At 36.1% G+C, this 23,532-nt stretch overlaps 2 protein-coding genes across 2 annotated transcripts; both read left to right on the top strand.

Moving 5' to 3' along the window:
• The first annotated feature begins 4,474 nt into the window (after window positions 1–4,474).
• On the top strand, window positions 4,475–5,482 carry LOC100516454 (olfactory receptor 8B8-like). Its single transcript, XM_003129998.2, has one exon. The coding sequence runs from the start codon at window positions 4,475–4,477 to the stop codon at window positions 5,480–5,482; it is 1,008 nt and encodes a 335-aa protein (XP_003130046.2).
• A 16,427-nt stretch (window positions 5,483–21,909) lies between these two features.
• OR8D2 (olfactory receptor family 8 subfamily D member 2) lies at window positions 21,910–22,836 on the top strand. The gene is given in 1 exon segment (XM_013977546.3): window positions 21,910–22,836. A coding segment is annotated over 1 exon segment (927 nt).
• The last annotated feature ends 696 nt before the right edge of the window (window positions 22,837–23,532 follow it).

The following is a 23,532-nucleotide window of genomic DNA, read 5'->3' as shown; positions in this document are numbered from 1 at the left end:
GGGATGTCTATTTTTATTCTTATGGGGCCACTTGATATAGTCCTGACTTTTGTGGACAGTTGCCAGCCATTCAGTAACTGACTGGATTAGTTAACTACAAGCCACAAGTTATCTCTCTCTCTTTTTCTCTCTCTCATCATTAGACTCATTGACAAGCTTACATTTTAAACAGAATTGGTATCTAAACTCAAACTACTGTATTATGAGTATTAGTCAGTTTTATATTTAAGTAAAATGAACCTAAGTAAATGGATATTTGAATAAAGAGCCCACATTCCCAGTTGAAGATTGTCCTAGTCTTTTCTACTCAGCAAATATCTTCATCCTTTAGGAAACATAGATCTTTAGGGGTATAGCATTACTTTGTTAACTGTTACACCCTCAGATTCTAGTATATCATGGATACTTAACTAATATATTTTAATAATTAGTGACTGGGCTACAAATATGTTGCTGCCAAGTGGTCTTAGTGAGTCTCGGGGGTCTGGTGTGTAATGTGTATTTTCTTGAAGTTTAATATAGTGGCTCAATGACTTACTCTTTTCAGATTTCTTTTGCAGATTAGAACCATTTGGGAGCTTTAAGTAAATACTGTGTTCTGTCAGATTTAAAACAGGGGTTCTCTTCTTAAAATCAGAATGTATTATTTTAATTAAATATGTATGCACTGATAAAAACCTCAAAAATTATGCAATGCAAAGACAAAAATATGACCTTTGAATTTAGAGTTTTACTTAAACACCGTTAACTATAACCTATAAGTGGTTTTAATCAATAATTGCAACTTCTATTTCTTGGTCATTTCTTAATTTCACCTGTATTTTTCCTCACTTATTTTGACTTAGAACTGTTGGTAATGTTTTAATTGACACCCCTGAGGCCAGACATGTATCCACATTGGAATTCTTCTTTAAAAATTAACTTCCTGGGATAAACAAGGTTACATGTGACTTCATCAACATGAAGAAGAAATTGAACAAAGAGTAAAGAAGACAACCATCCATAATTGTTTTCTATATTTCCTTCCTTTCTGCAGTAGTCTCTTGTGAGAAAATATTAGAGTGCCACGTGGTTTTAGAGGTGAATAATTCAACAGATAGGTTATATTTATCCATGAGCCAAATAAAAATTGAGATAACACTGTAAACCAGCTATAATGGAAAAAAATCTTTATATTATATGTAAAAAATTATTACCATAAATTTTCATTATTCAAATAGTAGCTCTTACCAAATTCTTCAGATAGATTTATTTTAAACTCAAACAAATCAAATTTGCCTTTTAAGAGACAGTCTCATAGTAGCCCATCCCAGCTACTTGGCATCTAAGATAAAGAAGTAATTCAAAGAGAGGACAAACACCATGTCAATAAGTGTGTTATGTATTAAAGAAAAAATGGTGAATTACGAATTGTCCCCATTTCATTGAGAAGGTGACATTTAAAGTAGTTACTTGGAAAATATCTTTTCAGGTGAGAGTAGTGGCCAAATGCAAACCCTTAAGGTGATATTTTTGGCATGTTTGTAAACACACCATGGTTGTATTTAATGACAGGAGTGAGAGAGAGAGGTGACGATAAGGACAGAGATGTAACAAGGGGCTACATATTGGTTGGTCACGTTGGTTGTTGTAGGCCATGTGGCATTTTCTCTGAGTTAAATTGAATACAGGAATTTAAAAAACAATGGCTTGTGTTTTTAAAAGACGGTCTCAACTCTTGCATTGGGTATAGACAGTATGAGACAATGGATGAATCAAGGACCTGTTTAGGAGGACTTTGTAGTAATACAAGTAAGATATAACAATTTCTCAAATCAAGGTGGTTGTATCAGAGCTGTGATGCATAGTGTAATTATGCATATATTATGTATATAAATGTAGATACATACTGTGTGGTTTAAAAATTTTTGTTTGGGAAGAGATACTTTAGGCAAATCAGTGGGCTAATATTCCCTTAGAAAATTACATAGTTGGAGTTTCTGCTGTTTTGCCCTGGGTTAAGGATTCGGCATTGCCATAGCTGTGATGTAGGTGGCAGATGCAGCTCTGTTTCCATCCCTGGCCCAAGAACTTCCATACGCCAAGGGTGCATTCAAAAAAAAAAAAAAAAAAAGAAAATGAAAAATATATAGTTTAAGGAAGGTGATAGATATTAGTTTAATACCTATTAGTGTGACATGCATATTGAGTGTGCGTGTGTGTGTGTATATATATATATACACACATATATATATTGCTCTTTGACCTCATTTCTGGCACTGGGCTTCTATAACCTTTAGAATTTAAGTGATGACTTTGATAAAAAGTGTCCTTTGTTATGATAAGGAAGTGACTTTGGACCTCACCTAAAGATGCAGGCTGGTTGCCAGGAGAACCAACTTGTGATTAGAGTGTTGGAACTTCTAGACTTCAAGTGAGGGGAGAGGGACTAGAGATTGAATTCAACCACAAATGGCCAATGATTTAATCAGTCATGCTTACATAGTGAAACCTCCATTAAAACCTTAAATGATGGGATTGAAGAGCTTCTGTTTTGGTGAAAATGTGGAGATGCTGGGAGCATTGTGTACCTGGAGAGGGCATGGAAGCTCCACACCCTTTCGCCATAGCTTACCCTATTGATATCTTCTATCTAGCTGTTCGCCTGTATCCTATATCATATCCTATTATAATAAACTGGAAAACATAAATGATCTGTTTTGCTGAGTTCTGTGTGCCATTCTAGGAAATTAATCAAACCCAAAGAGGGAATCATGAGAAGCATAAAAATTCATCCGCATTGAAATAAAAGCAATGGAGTATCAGAGTATGTACAATGTTGATTATTTTAGCATTGCTTTTGATAATAAAAAACTGGAAAAAATGATGGATTTCTATCAATATGGAATGTTTGGATATATTATGATGTAAAAAGAACACAGAATATTGGAGAAATTTCGGTGAAATTTTGTTAGATGAAAAAAGCAAGAGGTTAAAACCAATGTAGTTTGTAATCAGTCGTAAAGGCTCTATACTTGTAATTTGTTTATGTCAGCAAATAGGAAAATATAGGTAGTTATTCTTGGTTATAAACATAAGTTTTGGGGGGAGTATTGATGGAGGTGAGCTAAGGGAATTGTAGAGAAAGAGAATTATAAGAAAAAAGAAAAAGGAGTGATACACTCTAAAAAATATAAAGTATTCATTTTGTGATCATGTATGCCACAATGTTAGAAACATATATGTGTAGGAAGATGTGTCTCTACATATCATATTTTTGTTAGGTTCTAAAAATATCATTAGCTCTAGGTTAGCAACTGTACCTAAAAGTCGAAGAAACATTAGGAGAAAGAGGAGAGAAAATATTTCTCCCTGGGGGAATGTGCAGTCCCTAATGTGGAATTCTGAGTAGACTATTGAGCCTCCAAAAACACCAGGGTTCAAGCATTTTCCTCTGCATATAAACAGTTTCATAAATCTGTCTTTCCCAAAGGATGTGAATTATGGAGGGGCTTCAGGGAAATCTTCTTTATCAAACCCCTGAGACCTCAAAGCTGAGAATCAACCAATGTACATGATCCTACATTGTATGATGATGAAAACAAAAAATGCTGTTTGGATTCTTTGTTGTCATTTAATGATCACCTCTGGGCAAAACCTTGATTAAAATCCTGATCTTTATCTGACTAACTCTCAGAGCAAGTGAAAGACTGAGACCTATAAATGCTCTGAGGCCTTCCACTGGGATGGATGTAGAGGGGGTTATTTCAGTTTTGCTGCCTCTGACTGCAGAAGAGCTCTTCCTGTTTGGAGAGCAGTGGTAGAGAGGAAACCACAAGGACATTTCTGATGTCTGTAGGCAAAGAAGAGTAAGCACGGAATCCTTTATGTTTTTATAGTCTTTCATCACCCATAGCTGTGGAAGGTAGCAGATTTTTCTGCTGTCCCCAGTTTTGGCCCTGAGGTGCAGATAATCAAAGGGGCTGTGTGGGAGGAAAATGGAGATGGGAAGTAGTGCTGAGTTTATAGGGTTTGCAGTGCCACCAGTTTTTCTGTCCCTTAAGGATTTCTCATGTGGGAGGCACAGATTTCATTCCTGACTTAATGACTTTCTTGCTGTGTATGCTTGGGAAGCCAGCAGTTCTCTGTGAGTCTCTGTTGCCCCAACTCAGCTGTGGACATGGGCTCATGATCTACACAGTGTCCAACAGCCTGGATTGGTAGCCAGCACTGTGTAGATGAAGTGTGGTGAGTAAATGCCAACTTGAGCAAGTGAAGGGATAAAATGTGTTAGTGACAAACTGCAGTAGAGAAAAGGTGAGAAATGCTTGAACTTTTTTTTTTACGTCTTGCTACTTCTTCCAGTATTACTTGATGCTATGCTGATGCCTCCCATGTACTTCTCTTTCTTTATATGAGCAGAGCCAGATCCTGCTCTCTATAGAATAAACTTCAGTAGAGTCGTTGGGCTTCTTGGCTCCAGAATGGACTGAGCATGGGATTGTATGGGGAAACTGGGTTCAAATCTGACTCTACTCTCTTAACTTTCAGATCCCACTGGAGGGGAATGGATATTGGAAACAGCTCCCTAGTCACTGAGTTTATCCTTGTGGGTTTATCTAAGTATTCGGAGATCCAGCTGCCCCTGTTCTTCCTTTTCATGGGAATTTACATTGTTACTGTGGCAGGAAACCTGGGCTTGGTCACTCTAATTAGACTGAATTCTCATCTTCACACTCCCATGTACTACTTCCTTTTTAATTTATCCTTTATAGATCTCTGTTACTCTTCTACCATCACCCCAAAAATGTTGGTAAACTTTGTGTCAGAGATGAACACCATCTCCTATGCAGGATGCATGACTCAGCTCTTCTTCTACTGCTTCTTTGTCAGTGCAGAGTGCTATGTGTTGACAGTGATGGCCTATGATCGCTATGTGGCCATTTGCAAGCCCCTGCTGTACAATGTCACAATGTCTCCTAAGGTCTGTCATCTGCTGGTTGTGATTGTATATGTGGGAGCATTTATTGGTGCCTGGGCCCACACAGGATGCATGCTGAGGTTGACCTTCTGTGATGCCAACACCATCAACCACTACATGTGTGACATTCTCCCTCTTCTGGAGCTCTCCTGTACCAGCACTCACATCAATGAATTGGTAGTTCTCATTGTTGTGGGCTTTGATATTGGTGTGCCTAGCCTCACCATCATCATCTCCTATGCTTTCATCCTCTCCAGCATCTTCCGCATCCATTCTGCTGAAGGAAGATCTAAAGCCTTCAGCACTTGTAGCTCACATGTCATTGTTGTTTTTGTTTTCTTTGGCTCAGGGGCATTCATGTACCTCCATCCTTCCTCTGTTTTGTCCATGGACCAGGGGAAAGTGTCCACTGTGTTCTATACCATTGTGGTGCCCATGCTCAATCCTCTGATCTACAGCTTCAGAAACAAGGAGGTTAAGGTTGCCCTAAAAAAAAGCTTGAGTAGAAAAATATTTTCCTGAGCTGGAGTAGTATTAATTACTATTAGAAAATACACCTTTCTTTTTAAATTGTTTTGGTTTTTCTACAGAGTGCTTTCATACAGGAAGAAGTGAAGCATAATAGAAATAGTATTGAACTTGGAATTGGAAGGCCAGGGATGAAAACTTCAGCAAATAAAGGCATCATCTTACTTTATAGGGTTTTAGGGGAAGAGGGTAAGGCAAATGAGTGTTTATAGCGTAGTATTGGTGGCCTGATGATTGTAAAATTTATTTTTTCTCCCTTCCTCCTTTTTGCTAGTCTTCCTCCCCTTCTTTCTTCCCTCACAGTGTTTTTTTCCTTTTACGTATTAGATGGAATATTCACACTATTTATTTATTTATTTATATTTAAGGCCACACCTGTGGCACATGGGAAGTCCCAGGCTAGGGGTTGAATTGGAGCTGCAGCTGCTAGCCTAGCCATAGCTACAGCTACGCCAGATCTGCACCACATTTGTGACTTACTACACAGCTTGCAGCAATGCCGGATCCTTAACTCATTGAACAAGGCCAGGTATTGAACCCACATCCTCATGGATACTTGTTGGCTTCTTATCCCACTGAGCCACAACAGGAACTCCTAGTCATACTTTCTTAATGTATGTTTAGAAGTTAATAGCAGATAAAAATGTTCTAGTTATAGAAACAATTCCTTTATAGAAAACTTTAAATAGGATTCACATTTGAATTTCAGACCTATAATTAACTGCCTAATATCACTGTTTGAATATTCCACAGGCAGAAATTAACCTAATCCCAGTAACATCTCCAGTCCTACAAACTCCCTTCTCTTCATGTGATCAATGTCATTGTGAATTTCACCATCTGGTACTTATTTGTCAAACCCCATGCTGGAGTCTCCTTGATTCTTCTCTCTTCACTTGTTCTCCACACTCAATTTATCAAGTGCTAACAATCCTTGTTCTTCTCCTGACACCATCATTTCTTATCCAGACACCAGCCTCCTAACTGACCTCACCCTCTCTTGTCTTCCCCTTTAAAATCCATTCTCCACACTGAAACCAGACTGTTCTTTCTTTGGTTTACTCTATTCAGTGCAGTTGCTTTCAAGGTAAAACCAAAGTTCCACAGTATGCTAAACAAGATTCTTAATATTTGGACCCTGTTCATCTCTTCAGCATGATCCTCTGTCACTACAAACCCCTCTTCCCTGCCTTCTTCCCAGTGTTCTGCTAAAATTATACTGAACTTTCTGAAATTTAATAAGCTCTTGTTCTTTTGCATAATATTCTACAATGTTTTATTTCAACCTGAAATATCTCCATGAACCCTCTTCCTTTGTCTTACTCAGCCTGTCCATTTTTCAGTTATTAGGTTATTCAGGAACTCTGGGAAACCTTTCCTAGACAGAAAGACAAATGTAGATGACCTTTAGATATATGCTCAGACTATTTTGTGCCTACTGTATTTTGGTTCAGTATATTCTACTGTATTGAAATTCTTTCCTCCTTAAATATTTCAATGTATTTAATTATAAGAAAACCTTAAAATATTTATGTGCAGGAAAATTTTCAGTTAAGTACAAGGGAATACGTTGTGTATTGAACTTGGCTTGGCAACTTCCACATGCTGCACATGGAGCCAAAAAAAAAAGATGTGTGTGTTTGTGTGAGTATGCATGCGCACGCGTGTGTGTGTTCAACTTGGAGTTTCAAAAACAGGAAGAGAATAATAATTTACAGAGTATATGGAGCATTTCTTTTGTATTATTTTGCCTACCTTTTTAAAAATGCATTTTTCTAATTGAACAATGAGGCTTCCTCTTTGGTTATATTCTGTTTGCTTTTCTTTTTCTAGCACACTCTCATTACCTGTTTATAACCCTCCTTGTTTTCTGTTACTGTTTCAGAAATCAGCTGAAGGGAAAGCCTGTTTAACCCATCTTGCAAAGATTAGGCCCCTTTTTATATTTCCAAGAGTGTAGCAGTCAGGCCTGACATAAAATAATGAGAGCAATTTTCACATGGTTTTGTAATTCCCTGTTTGTCTATCTTCTTTGGGAGGGAAGTCACCACATGTATCTTCTCTATTATATCTCCACTGTTTAATGCGGTGTTGGGCATTTAGTAAAGGTTCAGTAAGTCTGGGTAGAATAACTGAATATTTGATATATGTCTTTATATTCTGAGTCACCAGGAAGGCACAGTGATGGCAAACAAAGATTTATTTACTTCTAATGTACATAGTTTTTTGTATTCAGGAGTCAGGAAAGGAAGGTATTTGTTGGATAGACTCCTAGAAGAAGGAGAATAGGGCGAGCAATCTTATAGTTTCTGGTTTAAAATTTCTACCACTTGGGTTTAATCTTCAGTTTTGTCACTCACTAAATATGTGACTCCAGGAGTTCCCGTCATGGCTCAGTGGTTAACGAATCCGACTAGGAACCATGAGGTTGCGGGTTTGATCTGTGGCCTTGCTCAGTGGGTTAAGAATCCGGCATTGCCATGAGCTGTGGTGTAGGTTGCAGATGTGGCTCAGATCCCGCGTTGCTGTGGCTCTTGCGTAGGCCAGTGGCTACAGCTCCAATTCGACCCCTAACCTGGGAACCTCCATATGCCGCGGGAGCGGCCCAAGAAATGGTAAAAAGACAAAAAAAAAAAAAAAAAAAAAAAAAGGAAAGAAAGAAGGAAAGAAAGAAAGAGTGACCTGTAAAAGTTACTCAGCCTTTCAAGATGTCAGTTTGTTGGTCTCTAAAATTAAAAAAAATAATATCTACTTAACATGATTTTTCTGAAGATTCTTATTCATTTATTTGAGATTCAAGCTAAATGAGGTATAGTCCTGGAGGTGACTTTCTATAGCAGTATCATTTCATTTTTAGAGCTTCATATTAATATCCTGAAAAATAAGAGTCTTAGCTGGATTTTGTCAAGTGTTCTATTCATTCAAGAAAATCTTTCAGGAGTTCTCTGGTGGTCTAGCAGTTAAGGATCTTTCATTATCACTACTGTGATGTGGGCTCGACCCCTGGCCCAAGAACTTCCACATGCCCCAGGTGTGGGCAAACAAAACAAAACAAAACAAAACAAATGGACCAACAAAAAACTTGCAATAACTGTGTCTCATTTTTTTGACTTATGCACTAATAGGGTTGAACGCTATTAATGATTCTTAACTTGGATATGTCAGAATCATTCAGGAAACATTTAGTATTATTATCCTCTTTTCCATCTCAGACCTACTCTATTGGACTATTTCTGTCAGCAGGGCTCAGGAATGTGCATCTTTACAATTCATTTCAAATGATTACACTGCTGGCAAGTTACTGGTGATTTGGAATGTCCCACTTCAAGTGTTCTGTGATGCTGAAGTTGTCTCTGGATAAGGCAATATGTGGGTACTTATGAATTTCAATAATAAAAGATTTTGTATTAACTAATAGTGTAATTAACTATTTCAGTAAGGAAAGAAAGGTCAGTAACATTCCTGTCCTAGAGAGTTTAGGTGGCCTTTGTATTGGGAATCTACAAACTCAGCGAGAAAAGTTTATGGAAATGGTAGAAGCAGAAATCTGATTGCAACTGATAATGGAGTAGAGAAGAAGGAGGAAGTAGTAAATTTACATGGCTTATTCCTGTGAATATCCGCCTAATCTCAGGGCAAAGGCAGAAGAAGAAACTACAATAAAAACTTAAAAAAAAAAAAAAAAACTTAACAGTGACAACTTCTATAACTATAAAAATAGCGAATAAAAGATATTAACTTTTACCTTTGCTGAATTTGATATTCTGATGGACCCTACAAAATATCTACAAAATAACTAGATCCTGCATAATATATATGTTGAATAGTTGTGCAAATAAGCTATATGGGAAATTGGCAAGGAGAACAGGAAGGAATGAGAGAAGGCGGAAGAGTGGAGGGGAGGGAAGAAAAGAGTGAGGGGGGGAGGAGAGAAGAAAGCTAGACAAAAATTTAAAAAAATAATCATCAATCTATGCTTACATGAGGGCATGAGATGATATCATATCCCATGCAGGGATTCACATGAGGACATGCGATACATTATTCAATCAGGCCAACAACCAAGTCATAGACTTAAATCAGGGTCTTCTAAACTAAACCTGGGAAGCTAGAAAGAGAAAGAGCAGAAAGGCCAGAGTAGAAGTAAATGCCTTTTTTTCCCCCATAAGCAAACCCAAACAGATATACTAAAAGAAAGTATCATTAGCATCTCAGTTCTTAGGTTTTTCAAATCCTAATATAAACAATATATAACTTTATAATCAAAGATCACCAAATTTACAAGGGGAGAAAAAAGTATAACCTCTAGAAAGTCTCAGAAATAAATACGCAGCAATTGACCTCAAGGATTTTAGATATTTGAATGATTAGATCTTTAATTATAAATAACAATACATGAAATGATAGAGGACTAGCAGAATCATAGAAAAAAACAAATAACCAGAGACTGCACAAAATTTCAAAGCAGAGCTTTTAGAAATATAATTCCTGGGCTCAAAATAAACTCAATTCAGCTTAGACACAGATTAGACATACTAGGAAAATGACTTAGAATGAAGCACAAAGACACTAGAAGATGAAAAATATGAAAGAGGGTGAAGATTGTGGGACATAGAATGAGTGGTTTTTATGAATGTTTATTTGGAGCCCTAGAAGAAAGAATAGGGAACATGATAGAAATAATGACAGATGAATGCTGAACAGCTTCCAGATCAATGAAAGAAATGAATCCACAGGCACAGGCTAGTTTGACTAAGCAAAGTTAGTAAGGGGAAAATAATAAAAATAAGCCCTCTGAAAGATAAAACAGAGTGGGAGATAACGCAAGGATAGATGAAGCACAATATATACAAAGCAGGACAAACAAAAAAATTCCCAGATGTATTACAATACTGTGAAAATAATCTAACATAAAAGATGAATCGCTTAGAAAGGAATAACCAACTGACAAGGACCTCCACAACAACAATAAACCGGGAAGGAGTGAAATCATTCATTCTTTCATAATGCAAATATTTATTACTGTTCCTCACAGTGCTGTAAGCACTAGAAATATACCAGGAAATAAAGAAACTAATATCCCTGACTGCATGTGGTTTACCTTGAACAAAATGAATCAATTACATGGTATGATAATAGATGGTTATAGTTTTTATTTATATGTTTACTTATATATTGAATTATTGCTATTATTATTATTATTATTATTAATTTTATTATTAAGGTCTAGTTAATTTACAATGTTTCATCAATTTCCGTTGTACAACAAAGTGACCCAATCACACACATTTCCCTGTGCTGTACAGTAGTATCCCATTGCCCATCCATTCCAAATATAACAGTTTGCATCCAACCCCCCCCCCCCACAAATGCCCATCTATACCACTCCCTCACCTTTCCCCCTTGAGAACTACAAGTCTTCTCTTCTTGGCCATGATCTTGTTTGTTTATTTTCTTTTTTCTTTTTTTTAAATGATTTTTATATTTTCCATTATAGTTGTTTTGCAGTGTTCTTTCAGTTTTCTACTGTTTATTTTAGATAGGATCATCTCTTCCATATTTTAGAGCCAACAAATAAGTGCTATTATATGACATTTTTGTTTTTTTTTTTCTGGCTTACTTCACTTAGTATTAGAGTCTCTAGATCTATCCATGTTGCTGCAAATGGCATTTGTTTGTCTTTTTTATTGCTGAGTAATATTCCATTGCATATATGCCACAAAATTTTAGCTGACAGGAGTTCCCTTCATGGCATGGTGGTAACAAACCTGACTAGGATCCATGAGGATGTGAATTTGATCCCCAGCCTCACTCAGTGGATTAAGGATCTGGTATTGTTGTGAGCTGTGGCATAGGTTGCAGATGTGGCTCAGATCTTGCATTGCTGTGGCTGTGGTATAGGCTGGAAGCTACAGCTATGATTCAACCCCTAGGAACTTCCATATGCTGTGAATTTGGACTTGAAATGCAAAAAAAAAAAAATCATACACCACAACCAAGTGGGATTCATCCCAGGTTCACAGCCATGGTTCAACATAAGCAAATACATCAATCTCATATGCCACATTAACAAAAGGAAAGTCAAAACCACATGATCATCTTAATAGATGTAGAAAAAGTATTTGATAAAATTCAACATCCATTCATTATAAAAACACTTACCAAAGTGGGTACAGAGAGCACATGACAATAAAAGTCATTTATGTGCCCACTCTCACCAATTTTATTCAACAAAGTATTAGAAGTTCTAGCCATAGCAATCTGACAAACAGAACAAATAAAAAGTATCCAAATTGGAAGGGGTAAATTTGTCACTCTATGCAGATTACATGATACTATATATAGACAACCCTAAGGACTCCACACAAAAACTACTCAATCTTTGACAAAGAAGGCAAGAATATAAAAGGGTAAAAGACAGTCTCTTCAGCAGGTGGTGCCGGAAAAACTGGACAGCTGAATGTTAACCAATGAAACTAGAACACACCCTCACACCATGCACAAAAATAAACTCACAGTGGCTTGGAGACTTAAACATAAGACACCATAAAACTCCTAGAAGAGAACATAGGCAAAATATTCTCTGACATCAACCCTGCAAAGGTTTTCTTAGGTCAGCCTCTCAAGGCAACAGAAATAAAAATAAAAATAAACCAATGGGACCCAATCAAACTGACAAGCTTTTGCACAGCAAAGGAAACCATAAAAACAGGGCAACCTACAGAATGGGAGAAAATAGTTTCAAATGATGCAACTGACAAGGGCGTAATCTCTAAAATATACAAATGACTTACCACAACTCAACAGCAAAGCCAACAACCCAACTGAAAAATGGGCAGAAGACCTAAGTAGACATTTCTCCAAAGATATTCAGGTGGCCAACAGTCACATAAAAAATGCTCAACATCACTGATCATTAGAGAAATGCAAATCAAAGCTACAATGAGGTACCAGCTCACACCAGTCAGAATGGCCATCGTTTAAAGGTGACAATGCAGGAATCGCACTTCTAGGAGGGCTACAGTTTCACCTGACAGGACCTGCCAACCATATCTGGGCAATAATGTTGGCATTATTTGAGGTGGTAGGCAGGATGCCTATATTCTAATAGATTTGGTTGAGTAGCTGAGCCAGCTGAGGAGAGGTTGGATGATTGAAAAACAAAGGATTCTTGGTTAATCTGAAGGTTTCGTTTGGGAACCAACAGTCTTTTAACAGAAAATCTCCTGGATCTTGAGCTACATGTTTTCCCTGAAAAGTATGCATTTTTTCCAGCAAAATTTTGCTGGGGTTATGTTTTTGAAGAATGAACTGAGATGAATATGTGGAACTGTTATTAAGGGCATACTGTCCTAGAAACCTGGAGACCTGCAGGAGATTGAAAAATTCCAGCCCTTGTTATAAATTTTTAAAAGATTGTGAAATTATCAAAATGCACATGAATCAAGTTTTAATATGCTGTATGATGGGTGGATGAGGCTGTCCATTATACCATTTCTTTCTTTGAATTCTCAGGCATGGTTTGGCAGTGCAAGAACTCTGTAACATTAACAAATTCAATAAAAAGTAAATATATGGAAAAAAAAAAGAATGGCCATCATTAACAAGTCAATAGATAACAAATGCTGAGAGAGTGTGGGGGAGAAGGTACCCTCTTTCACTTTTGGTGGGAATGTAACTGGTACAACCACTATGAAAAACGGTATGGAGGCATCTCAGAAAACTAAATATAGAACTACCATATGATCAGCAGTCCCACTCTTGGGCATATATCCAGACAAAACTTCCATTGAAAAAGATACATGCATCCCTATGTTCATTGTAGTACTATTCAAAATAGCCAAGACAAAGAGGCAACCTAAATGTCCATCAACAGATGAATGGATTAAGAAGATGTGGTATAAATACACAATGGAATATTACTCAGCCATAAAAAAGAACAAAATAATGCCATTTGCAGCGACATGGATGGCACTAGAGACTCTCATACTAAGTGAAGTAGGTCAGAGAAGGACAAATACCATATGATATCACTTATATCTGGAATCTAATATATGGCACAGATGAACGTATCTTCAGAAAAGAAACAAACCCATGGACATGGAGAACAGACCTGTGGTTGCTAAGGGGGAGAAGGAGGGAGTGGGATGGACTAGGAGTTTGGACTGGGAGTTGATTTTGGAGTAGATAAGCAATGAGATCTTGTTGTATAGTATAGGGAACTATATCTGGTCACTTGTGGTGGAACATGATGGAGGATAATGTGAGAAAAAGAATGTATATATATATATATATGTATGTATATATATGTATGAATGGGTCACTTTGTTTTGTAAAATTTGATATAACATTGTAAGTTAAGTACAATAAAAATAAATAGATAATTTAAAAAGAATATATGAAAGTATTATTTGTTAATATATGACAACAAACATCTCCACTTAGCTTTGACAGTGTATTAGGTGAATGTACTTGTCTTAGAGGTTTCTTTGAAATATAGATTTTCAAATATTAACATGTGGTAAGAATATTGCTTTTCCCATTCCCAAGAGAAATTGTGCAATAGAATATAAAGCAAAGAACTTTACTGAAGGTAAATGAAAAAAACTGAAAGAAATTAAAAGAGTTATAGAACAGCAAGAGGTGTTTATTAAGACTCTTGTCAATTTTCAAGAGATATATCTCTAGGGTAAAGATAGCTTCTTGCTTTAAAATTATGCTATATTTCACAGGGTAAAAGAAAATTATTTTGAAAACCTATCTCAGAAGTCCCAATACCTCTAATTTTATCATCAATATATTGACATTTTACTTATTTTTACTAAATATATATCTTATTTTTGTTCAAACACAAATAGACTAATATATCTTCTGGAGATTAATGTTACATTAAATTGTCAGAATAAGATGATAAGGAAAAAATTAAAAATAGAATTCTAAAAGGGAAGTAGCCAATTTTAGCAAAATTGAAAATATGAATAACCTTGACCTGTAGATATTATGCATAGGACTTTGCATTCAATAATGAAGCATATATTATCTTTGTAAGCAAACATAAAATACATTTCAAAATTTGCCTAAGGATAGGTCCTCGGATTCATTCTTGAATACAAACAAATTTATATCACAAAGACCACATTCTCTGATTAAAATGGAGTAAAATTAAAAAATGAAAACCAAAAAGATATTCACCTTTCTTACATTTGAAATTTTATGGCATTAAATTTATAATCAATATGCTATTGTATTCATTTGGGGTTTTTTTTGAGATTGTGTTCAATTTTTTTTTAATGACTGCAAAAGACACACATTTCAAGACAGGCCAACTGAAAACTTTCCCTGGAGAAAAGTAATCCTGAACTTTACAAGTGCGTGTTTGCTTTTTGTCAATCTGTACTGTGGATGGCCTAAGTTGATTTCCCATTGCCTATGTTTCAGTTTCAGTATTTCCTGTTAGATCCTCCAGTGAACAATTTCTACAGAGCCCAAGATTTAAAATGCTTTTTCCCAAAATTTGTTACATTGGCTTAACTAAAAGACTTTTTTTTTCATATAATTTTTATTTTTTTCATTATGGCTGGTTTACAGTGTTTTATTTTCTACTGTACAGCATGGTGACCCAGTTACACATACATGTATAGATTCCTTTTTTTTTCTCACATTATCATCTCCATCATAAGTGACTAAACATAGTTCTTAGTGCTATACAGCAGGATTTCATTGCTTATCCATTCCAAAAGCAATAGTTTGCATCTATTAACCCCAAGTTCCCGATCTATCCCACTCCCTCCCCATTGGCAACCACAAATCTATTCTCCAAGTCCATGATTTTCTGTTCTGTGGAAAGGTTCATTTGTGCTATATATTAGATTCCAGATATAAGTGATATCATATGGTATTTGTCTTTCTCTTTCTGACTTATTTCACTCAGTATGAGAGTCTCTAGTTGCATCCATGTTGCTGCAAAAGGCATTATTTTGTTCTTTTTTATGGCTGAGTAGCATACTACATATTCCTCATCCAATCATCTGATGTAGATGGGGTTTTCCTAGGTAAATGGCATCCTATCAAAGGCATAATTGGCAAATGCAGTTCTAAATTGTCAAACTTAAGTTTCTGGGCTGTTTACTGTCATTGCTAAAGTTTAAGAAATAGAGAGGTCAATATGCTTAGCTAGATTGACAGCATTTAATAACCTCTTCCTTATGTTGCTCTCAGTGCTTTTCTGAGCAGTTTACTGCAATTACTGTCCCTAAGAGAGCAAAAGCAGAGTTGACATAATTGCCAATACACCCCCTTCTTAAATCTGAATCATATTATTCACAGCCTGTAATATGCACTGAACTTTTGACAATTCTTCCAAAGCCACTGTAGGAACCCTAGAAATCTCACTGCTTTGCTTCTTGAATGATAACTTTAAAAGTTTTTTACTTGTCTTGCTTAAAGAGAGTGTTCTTCTTAATGAGACCAAGGAAGAATCACTGCTTTTCTCAGTGAATGCACTCTGTACTTTCATTACCTGGATAAGGGTGCCTGCCATTTTGGGGGACTTTGGCATGATACAGATAAAGTAAACTCAGAAAGTACTTTATAAATATAAGAAGTAATAAAGTGGTAACTGATAATTACATGGTAGTTTAAGGCTTTCAAACCTTAGTACAGTTCTTTTAATTTTCATAGCTACTCTTTTTATAGTTGAGAAAATAAAGATTTAGAGAGGGTAAGTGACCTACTTTGGTCACATGGACCCTATATCAAATACTTTTACTCCATTCTTCCCACTCTTGCACAATGATATTGTATAATGTCATTGTATATTGTATAATGACATTGTGTAATCATAGGTATACAATTTGAAATTAACAAAGATTTTTGTTCTGATGTCAGTCACATAGATACTTTGTAACATTTTCTTTGGTTAAAGAAACAAATACAGGAATCTTTCCCTTTCATGGTGTTTTAATCCCATGAAAAATTAAACTTTATTCTCTACCCTGAAGATTAAACTTGATGATTTCTACTTTCTTGACAAAAACCACCAAAAAAAAAAAAAAAAAAAAAAAAAAGGAGTTCCCGTCGTGGCGCAGTGGTTAACGAATCCGACTAGGAACCATGAGGTTGCGGGTTCGGTCCCTGCCCTTGCTCAGTGGGTTCACGATCCGGCGTTGCCGTGAGCTGTGGTGTAGGTTGCAGACGCGGTTCGGATCCCGTGTTGCTGTGGCTCTGGCGTAGGCCGGTGGCTACAGCTCCGATTCAACCCCTAGCCTGGGAACCTCCATATGCCGCGGGAGCGGCCCAAGAACCAAGAGATAGCAACAACAACAACAACAAAAAGACAAAAAAAAAAAAAAAAAAAAAAACCCACTTTATCAGGGCATAAAGGGACAGACAGCTGCATTCCCCACAATATTTGAGATTCTGATATCAAGACAATTTTATTCATGTCTCTCAAATGAAGTTACAACATAGAAAGGAGAATAACAATCGGATTTCTCCAATAGCTCTAACTCTATATTCTAGATCCTACAATGAATTAGTTTAGAAAAATGTTATTAGTGTTATCTTTCTAGTGAGAGAACATGACAGATCAGTAACTGCCCTAGATAGTCCTATGTTTAAAAAAAGAAGATTTTGCAAGAAGCGTTGTCTTAGATTAATATATCTCTGTTAAAGTAGCCCAACTTTTGAATTAAAAAAAAATAAGTAGGCACACGGGCACATACACACAGACGTGCACGTACAAATACATGCATATACTGTATATATATTTAAATTTTAATTCTGGATGTCTTATGGGTATTTATCTTTATGAAGGATTTGATGAGCAGTATTCTTATATCCTTGAGTAGCAGGTGATGGTACTTCCATTTATGCTTTCCAAGGATGGGAGTTAGAACTTCTCTGTCCTCACCATTGGTTGTATTAAAACAACAACAACAAAAACTCCAACTTTAAAACCAGTGGCATTGTAGGCCACTAAGCATGGGGGAGAAGAATAGGGAGGGAAACAAAGTGGTGTCTTTTTTTCTCCCCACGGAGAAGCAATCGTACCTATGTAGCAGTAGTTGCTCACTTTTATTTCATGTGATATAACAACATTTAATTTCCAGTAATGTCTCACTTAATGTAAATGACTTATTATTCTTGCCTCATTTGCTGAGTTACTTTCATAGGAAAGTTAACTATTGCATATCATACTCTCCTGATTTTTTAAGTTGAAGATATTGAAAATAGATAAATGTTCTTTTGGTGATTCCGGGTAATCATTTTTCACACATAGGCAATTTTGTGTATGTATCTGTGTTTACATATGTTCAGACTTTCTAGAGTCCTAGATAACCATGCAGTTTGATTTTTTTTCCTTTTATTTTTAAATAGTTTTCCAGAGGGCTCCTTTTTGCTGTTAAACTCCTCTTCTTGCTATCCTCAGCTTTCATTAATAGCTTTCTCCTGTCTCCCTGCCTCTTTTAAAATTCTGCTATTATTCTGGTCTCCTCTAGATCTGCTAAATTTATTTCTTAAGGAAAAGAATGACTTGGCACTAAGAGAAATCAATGTGGATTGATAAATGAATAAATTTTATTAAATGAATGTTGTGACAATTACATTGAGGTCTTAAAGTTGCTTTTACTTACATTCAGTTTTTTGGTAAATTGGAAGTTACAAGATGAATGTCTCTAGATAAATATAGAATTATAGCACATGTATTACTTTCCTTATTCTACTGGTCTCTATGAAAGCATATCCTAATTAGCTTTGTTTACTTGACAGATCAGCAATTTAGTCTCAGAATCATTAGTCACAGAGAGATATATCTGTTTGGGTTCTGACCTCTGGGCAACTCTTCTTAGTGATAATGACTTCAACATTATTTGGAAATATGAAAGGAATTTTAGTCAGTTTAATGTGTGAGCCTATTAAAAAACTGGTACTCAACCAAAAGTGAATCTCAATCAAAAATGCCCTACCTCCCTCCCTGGTGATTTTCATGGCGTGTTGATTCTGTTTGAATAACAAAATCATCAGACTTAAGTCTTAATCCTATTTGGACAAGTTCAGAGCATCTACCCCGAGATGGTCCAATCTCATGATCATTGCTAATTTGGTTACTTTGGAGTTTTATCTTGGTGACTCTGACTCTTCTCTTAGAAGTTTATCTATTTTTTCTCAATTCAGAAACATGGTTCTTTTCTCATGTTTTTTTTTCTATTATGGTTTAGTACAAGATATTTAAAATAACTCCCTGTGCTATACAGAAAGACCTTTTTGTTTATATATTGTATATATAGTAGTTTGTGTCTGCTAATTCCAAAGTTATAATTTATCTCTCTCTCACCCCCTTTGCCTTTTGGTAACCATAAGTTTTTTTTCTATGTTTATGAGTCTGTTTCTGTTGCATAAATTCATTTGTGTCATGTTTTAGATTACACATATAAATGATATCACATGCCATTTATTTTTGTGTGTTCTTGAAGATAATGACATCCTATGTAAGACTTTTTCTTAAAATGATTCATTTTATTTTATTATTTTTAAAATTTTATTGGAGCATAGTTGATTTACAATGTTGTATTAGTTACACATATACATATACACATTCTTTTTAGAATTTTTTTCTATATATGTTTTCACAGAATATTGAGTAGAGTTCCCTTTGCTAAGGGATTCAGTTACACATATACATATACACATTCTTTTTAGAATTTTTTCTATATATGTTTTCACAGAATACAAAGTGATTTAGTTACACATATACATATACATATTCTTTTTAGAATTTTTTCTATATATGTTTTCACAGAATATTGAGTAGAGTTCCCTTTGCTATACAGTGGGTCCTTGTTGGTTATCTGTTTTTTATATAGTGGTATATATATATGTTAATAAGCCTTTTAATCAGCATGTATATTAAGCACTCTTAGAATGTTGTAGAAAGTATAAAGAGAAGATAAATTGCAGCAAAATTTCATAAATTTTTGTAATTATGAGAAATTACCATATGATACATATTTTCATGCAAAATAAAATTCTATATCATTCTATATACAAAGTTTTTTCTCCATTGATATTTTTTATCATTTTTAAAAGATTTTTGTTTTTTCCATTATAGTTGATTTACAGTGTTCTGGCAATTTCTGCTGTACAGCAAAGTCACCCAGTCATACATGTATATACATTATTTTTCTCACATTATTCTCCATTATGTTCTGCCACAAGTGACTAGATATAGTTCTCTGTGCTATACAGCCAAATCTCATTGCTTATCCACTCCAAATGTAATAGTTTGCATCTATTAACCCCAAACTCCCAGTCTATCCAACTCCCTCTCTCTCCCCCTTGGCAGCCACAAGTTTGTTCATCAAGTCCATGAGTTTGTTTCTTTTCTTTAGAAAGGTTCATTTGTGCCATATATTAGATTCCAGATATAAGTGATATCATATGGTATTTCTTTCTCTCTCTGACAGATTTCACTTAGTATGAGAGTCTCTAGTTCCATCCACTTTGCTGCAAATGGCATTATTTAGTTCTTTTTTATGGCTGAGTAATATTCCATTGTATATATATATACCACATCTTCTTAATCCATTCATCTGTTGATGGACAATTAGGTTGTTTCTATATCTTGGCTATTGTGAATAGTGCTGCAATGAACATGGGAGTGCATGTGTCTTTTTTAAGGAAAGTTTTGTCTGGATATATGCCCAAGAGTGGGACTGCTGGGTCATATGGTAGTTCTATATTTAGTTTTCTGAGGTAGCTCCATACTCTTTTCCATAGTGGTTGTACCAGTTTACATTCCCACCAACAGTGTAGGAGGGTAACCATTTTCTCCACACCCTCTCCAGCATTTTTTATCTATTGACTTGTTAATGATGGCAATTCTGATCAGTGTGAGCTGGTAACGCACTGTAGTTTTGATTTGCATTTCTATAATAATTAGTGATGTTGAACATTTTTTTCATGTGCCTGTTGGCCATCTTTATGTCTTCTTTGGAGAAATGTCTGTTCAGGTCTTCTGCCCATTTTTCATTTGGGTTGTTGGTTTTATCATTTTGGAATTTAAAGACACATCAAAGTTTAGATACTACATATGTGATATCTTGAGCATTATTAATCAAAGGAACACTAACACTCTTAAACATAAATTGATGAAAATTTATGAAGCTTGATTCTTTAGGTAATGTAGAGTGCATAAGCTCAAAGCAGGAAACCCTTTCCCCTCAATCCTCTTTAGGGGAAACTAAATCAGTGAAGGAGAAGTCCCTTGGTTCTGATCTAACAAATTTGAGAGATAAAGGTCAGTGAGAGTTTGGCTTTTTTATGTTTGTTTTGTTTTTTTGTTTTGTTTTTTTGTCTTTTCTAGGGCCACACCTGCAGCATATGGAGGTTCCCAGACTAGGGGTCTAATAGGAGCTGTAACCGCCAGCCTATGCCAGAGCCACAGCAATGCTGGATCTGAGCCACATCTGCAACCTACACCATAGTTCATGGCAATGCCAGATCCTTAGCCCACTGAGTGAGGTCAGGGATCAAATCTGCAACCTCATTGTTCCTAGTCAGATTCATTAACCACTGAGCCATGATGGGAACTCCGAGTCTGGCTTTTAACTATGGATGGCAGGGAATAGTCAGGGAGGAAACAGTGATTTGTTGATGGCTCAGGTAATATACCTGAAAGCCAATCTTATTTCTTTGCTGTTTCTTCAACAATACAAGTTTACAATATAGCTTAAGAATAGCCTCTGGCACTGCATTTCTGTCAGCTACATCTACAATGAAAAGAAGAATTTCCTGGCTTAACTGAAGTTTTCCATCCAGAGGACAGTGGTGGGAGAAGTGGAATTCCGATTAAATTAAAGTCATTGATTGAATTTTTTTTTTGTACTCACAGTCTATAAGGAAGTCTTTTGTGTTTGTAAATTTGCAGTTTTAGAGAATATTAATTATGACAACTCGTGTAGGTGGGTTGAGAAATCAAAATTGGATGACTTATTTCATGAGAGCTAAATTGGAAACCATGTTTCAACCAAGTCTGAAGGTTCTATGGGTATATGCCCAGAGAAAGTGGTGAGCAATCTTCTTTAATGATGTTAGTGAAAAACTCATTAGGCCTTGAAAGTATGTATGTTTTTTTTTTTTTTTTCTTTTCAAAGTGAGGTGGCTAGTGGCTTAAGCCTGGGACTAAAATGAACGGGCTTTGATTTATAGGGGGGCATTTGAGTTTGGCTGGAACCAAGGCTCTGGGCTACACTCTGGTCTTTGTCCCAGAGCTTTTAAGAAGTCTCTGGAAAGCATCAAGGCATGGGAGAGATGAATGACAGAACCAGTAGAGACAGGACATGTCATTCTGCTTTGGGAATCAGAAAATAACTAATGCACCTATTTTCTCTGGGTTTTTTCCTACAGGTATCTTGTAAGAAATGGCCACTTTAAATCTTTCTTCAGTGACTGAATTTATCCTTGAAGGGTTAACAAAATGCCCAGAGCTTCAGTTGCCACTCTTCCTCCTGTTCCTAGGAATCTATGTGGTCACAGTGGTGGGCAACCTGGGCATGATCCTCTTAATTGCTATCAGTTCTCAACTTCACACTCCAATGTACTATTTTCTCAGCCATTTGTCATTCATCGATCTCTGCTACTCCTCTGTCATTACTCCAAAGATGCTGTTGAACTTTTTGTCAGAGAAGAACATTATCTCCTTTCTGGAATGCATGGCTCAGCTTTATTTTTTCCTTATTTTTGTAATAGCAGAAGGCTACATTCTGACTATCATGGCATATGACCGTTATGTTGCTATCTGTAGCCCACTGCTTTACAATATAATCATGTCCCATAGGGTCTGTTCCATAATGATGGCTGTGGTATATTCACTGGGTTTGTTTGGAGCCACAGTTCATACCGCCCGCATGTCAACATTATCCTTCTGTGGATCTCATACTATCAGTCATTATTTTTGTGATATTCTTCCCTTGTTGAGTCTTTCTTGCTCCAGCACCCACATTAATGAGATATTGCTATTTATTATTGGAGGAGTTAATACCTTAGCACCAACACTAGCTATGCTTATCTCTTACGCTTTCATCCTCTCTAGTATCCTCCGTATTCGGTCCTCTGATGGACGGTCCAAAGCCTTTGGCACTTGTAGCTCCCATCTCATGGCTGTGGGTATCTTTTTTGGGTCTATAACATTCATGTATTTCAAGCCCCCTTCTAGCAATACTATGTAACAGGAGAAAGTGTCCTCAGTGTTCTACACCACTGTGATCCCCATGCTGAATCCCTTGATCTACAGCTTGAGAAACAAAGATGTGAAGAAGGCACTGAGGAAGGTCGTTGGGGGAAGGTAGTCATCTTAACAAAGAAGCTTTTCTTTGGGAGGAAGAAAGAGTGAACTAGTTGAAAAGTTATCATGGACTCTGTTTCTTTCTTTCTCTCTTCCAGAGACAAAATTCATTGCTATTTACAAAATATATATTTTGTACTTGAGAATGTTTAAAACACTTTTGGAGATTATCAGAAAATAAGATTTTCTGATCGTTAATAATTTGGAAATTTTACATGCATTAGAGGGATTTGACAGAAGAGCAGAAAAAAGAATATGTTGAAGATATTAATTTTGAAAGTGCTTGATATATAGAGAGTGAGTTAAGGGTTAAGTTTGAGAAGGTATGATGTTATTGATTCAAAGTCCTGGAGGGCAGGAAGAGCGATGTCTTTAAACTCCCAAGGGAAGGTTTTTTTCCTATCCCAAAGCCGTTATATTGAGATATTGAAAATATCAATATCACAACACAGCTGTGGAGGGTGTAGTACTTACAGTTAAGACCCATTCATAGGTGGATCATAGGTGGATTGCATGTGATGTGTGAAAGATAAAGGGAGAGAGAAAAGACTAGGTTTAGGTGAGAGGATGATGGTGAGGGTGAAAGAGGTTAAAATTAGCCTAGTCTTACCATATTCAGCAAAGATCAGTAATAACTAGCTAAAATCTCATATTGCATCTCTTTAGAGGCCACCACTTAGGCTATCCATCAAGGATATGA

The sequence above is a fragment of the Sus scrofa genome, chromosome 9 (assembly GCF_054392235.1).
Source record: "Sus scrofa isolate SSC_HxYL_T2T_F1_AM1 chromosome 9, Sscrofa_HxYL_maternal_Yorkshire_Landrace_v2.0, whole genome shotgun sequence".
Taxonomy (NCBI): domain Eukaryota; kingdom Metazoa; phylum Chordata; class Mammalia; order Artiodactyla; family Suidae; genus Sus; species Sus scrofa.
The sequence above is the reverse complement of the archived record's forward strand: the minus strand, read 5'-3'. Positions and strand labels throughout refer to the sequence as shown.

Bases quoted from the DNA above. Each gene is read 5' to 3' on its own strand.
- LOC100516454 (XM_003129998.2), top strand. From the start codon at position 4,475: ATGGGATTGTATGGGGAAACTGGGTTCAAATCTGACTCTACTCTCTTA.